Source organism: Atta colombica, unplaced genomic scaffold, assembly GCF_001594045.1.
Source record: "Atta colombica isolate Treedump-2 unplaced genomic scaffold, Acol1.0 scaffold153, whole genome shotgun sequence".
In the NCBI taxonomy this organism is placed as follows: Eukaryota; Metazoa; Arthropoda; class Insecta; order Hymenoptera; family Formicidae; genus Atta; species Atta colombica.
The window spans coordinates 2,042,532-2,045,827 of NW_017259243.1; the positions used below are offsets into that span (position 1 = coordinate 2,042,532).

General features: G+C 33.0%; 1 protein-coding gene across 1 annotated transcript in view; it reads right to left on the reverse strand.

Annotated features, from left to right (window-relative positions):
- The window catches only part of LOC108685473, a 7,907-nt gene extending 5,261 nt beyond the window's left edge, over nucleotides 1–2,646 (reverse strand). Inside the window, exons 1-3 of the mRNA XM_018190260.1 lie at nucleotides 2,390–2,646; nucleotides 709–979; nucleotides 27–296 (exon numbers count right to left, since the gene is read on the reverse strand). Coding sequence (XP_018045749.1) covers nucleotides 27–296; nucleotides 709–979; nucleotides 2,390–2,646 — 798 coding nt within the window. The remainder of the gene's footprint in view (nucleotides 1–26; nucleotides 297–708; nucleotides 980–2,389) is intronic.
- Nucleotides 2,647–3,296: the final 650 nt, after the last annotated feature.

The window sequence follows — 3,296 nt, forward strand, 5'->3', positions numbered from 1 at the left end:
GATTATGCAAGATTATGCAAACATACTCTAGTAATTAAAAAGGCTAATAGCACTTGTATAATCATCACAGTAATAGTCATAACATAAGAGACTATGACAATTCTAAGAAGAATAGGACTAATGATTTCTACACAGCCGTTCACATTTATTGTTTTGTCATCTGTCATTTCTATGTGCATGCAAGGTGCCGCAGCGCGCAAATTGCAGCAGCTAAAAGGGACTCCAAGACCTCTGTAGTCTTCGTCCGAAATTCTGTTTTGTTGCGCCATTTCCTCTCGAGATGCGTAATCTACTTTCTTGTAAAAAATATATATTATAAATGTTATATAAATATATTTTTTTTATTACTCTCTTTTTTCTCTTTTATTTTTCTATAGTAAAAAGAAAAATTGTTTATTATATGTATATTTTTAAAAAATTTATTCAAAAATATAATAAAAATGAAACAATAAATTATAAAATACGCGCATTACTGTAAACATACATATACTTATCTCAAAAATTTTCAATTTTTAAGAAAAAATTAAATAACGAAAAAAATATTATTTTGGAGTTTGCAACACAGATAGTAAATCAATAACAAAAACAGACTGTTCATTCATTGTTCGATGAATTAAAAATAGTCTGTTTATTCATCATCATTCGACGAATCTTCTCGAATGTTTTGGTATCTGCAAACGAGGTCGACATATAATATTGGAAAATTACCTGCCAGTCGAAGAGAAACCAATCAGTATAAGAGGAATGACCGCAACATTGCAACACAAATTGGATCTCGTCGATCGCGTATTTATGTGATGCAGCAGTGGTATATAGATGCATGGAAACGTTGAAAATATCGATTAAAGTTTCTTGTTTTACACTAATGTGATATCCTATCAAAGCTAATGTCGTTGTATTCATAGCAATACATATAATTATCATTATCAAAAGACACTTCAGCACCTGCCTAATCTTTGAATAAAGATTCGATTTGCGTCTGCAAGAATGCATTCATTATTACAAGTTACGCAAAAAAAAAATGTCAAAAGGAGTAATAAACATTATTGTAATAAAAATATAATTAATTAATATAATTTTATATAATAAACAACGTATACAGTATACAACATATGCAGTAGTAACATAGTATATGTGTGTGTGTGTGTGTGTGTGTGTGTGTGTGTAATAACATAGTAACTTATTTTATATCTTATGTAATCAATAATAATGTAATTAATCAATAATGTAATTAATAAACCATTACAATATATAGTTGTTTTTTTGATTGATTCATCTTCGATATAAATCGAAAATATTTAATCTGTTTTTTATATATTATTTTTGATTTGCTAATCGAAGAAAAATCAATTGTACAGGGTGCATCACCAAAATCTGGACAAATTGAACAATTTCTTTTTAAACAAAATGTTTTTAATGAAAAATTAAATATTACAAAAAATCTTTTTACATGGCACTTGGGGAATCCCTGTAAAACACAATTATTCAATATACCCCCCATTAGCTTGAATAGTCTCTATTCTCGGTTTGAAGCGTTTCGCACGCACGCTATAATGTAGCACTGTTCATGCCAACAAATGCTACCTTGATAGCGATCCTTAATAATGTCACATTGGGATGGCGAGACATGTTTGTGACCCTTTCAACTACGTAGTAGTCCAAGGGATTTAAATCTGGACTGTTGGGAGACCAGAATGGGAGGCGAGCAACTTGGCTTGTCCTGGCAACCTCAGAAAGCATCTGTCGTATCTTTAATGTGTACGATTTATATCGGAGATCCTGCTCGGCAATTCGACGTATTGTTAGCTCGCTTACATTAACAATCGATGCTAATTTTCGATAATTAATCGCAATTGCCCTGGATCCGAAATCAGCACTTGAGCCCTTTTTGACGACTGCGGGGATCCTTATGTTCTTTCGAGTAACTCTTCTTCGCTGGCATATTGGAACCTTTGTTGGACTGTTCTAAAGCCATATATTTTGCCATAACGTCATAAATGGTTGATCTCGGATATCCAAAGAATCGAATTATTTCCGTTGCTGAGCGCCCAGCACGAAGGCCTTCGATGATCGCGGCTCTATGATTATATTCAGCAGTTGGTTTCAACATCGCGGCCATTTTGAAAATGTGATTGTTTATTAGAAGCATCAGGTTTTCTCGGATGCTAACAACTTCTGGCGGAGGCATAATATAGTAGAAAATTTAAATTTGAAATTTATCCAGATTTTGGTGATGCATCCTATATATTATCGTAGAGATATATTATCATAGGAAAAATAATTATATTATATATCATAAAAATTTTTTAATTAATAATTTTATGAATAAATGTTATATCTTCAAGTGCATATCTCACTTATTCATTCATCCTTGCGAGACGAGCATTACCTGCGTATAGTGCGTACGATGATAAGGGCGCACGGCAATCCTAGAGCCACATCTACCAAGGTAAGGGCGACCGGCTGGAAACCACCTGCGATACGAATCACCTGCCATTCTGTAAATATCTCCAAGGCGATCACGAGGAAACGCTTCACCTCGAAGACGGCCAGCGTGAAAGCTACACCATAACCGAACTTTATTTCCCATTCGCAGGTGCAACGTACTCTTTTGCGGTAAACCAGGCTGTGACCGTTTTCTGTCATTCAATGGTTGCACGCGCCTATTTTTATTTTATGAATAATTCCATTTTATTATGTTATTTTTTTCTTCCTCTAAGTGTCTCGCGTGTAAAATAATAGCTATGAAACGTATCTAAAAAGTTCAAACAGAATTAAATACGTTCAGAGAGAGTGAATTATCACGCTATCGACGAAATAATTTTTAAGTTAATTATTAAATTAAGTTAACTGAAAACATTCTAGAAAATTTATGGCATTTAATATAATTTTATGTACATTGTTCCTACATGTTGTAAAATTTGTCTACAACTAGATACGTGTAACATTTTTTACATGTATTTAACTGAAAAAACAAGACTCTTGTGTAATAAATAGTAATTGTTTAAAATTATGCAATAATATTCTTTTATTCTACTGCTTGTCACTATTTGAAGCAGATACCTTTGTACATTATTTCGCAATGTCGAATTGTCACGGACGCACTGCAACTGCCGCAAGTACACTGTTTATTACTCATCATTGTTACACATACCGGAAGAGATATGTAAAGAAAAAAGTTGTTTTGACGAGATATAATTACATGCGACGGGGCTATAATTGACGTGACGTGCAAATAGGTCACGTTTGCATGTATATATTACACGTGTCCTAAAGTCATTACCACAACAATTGCG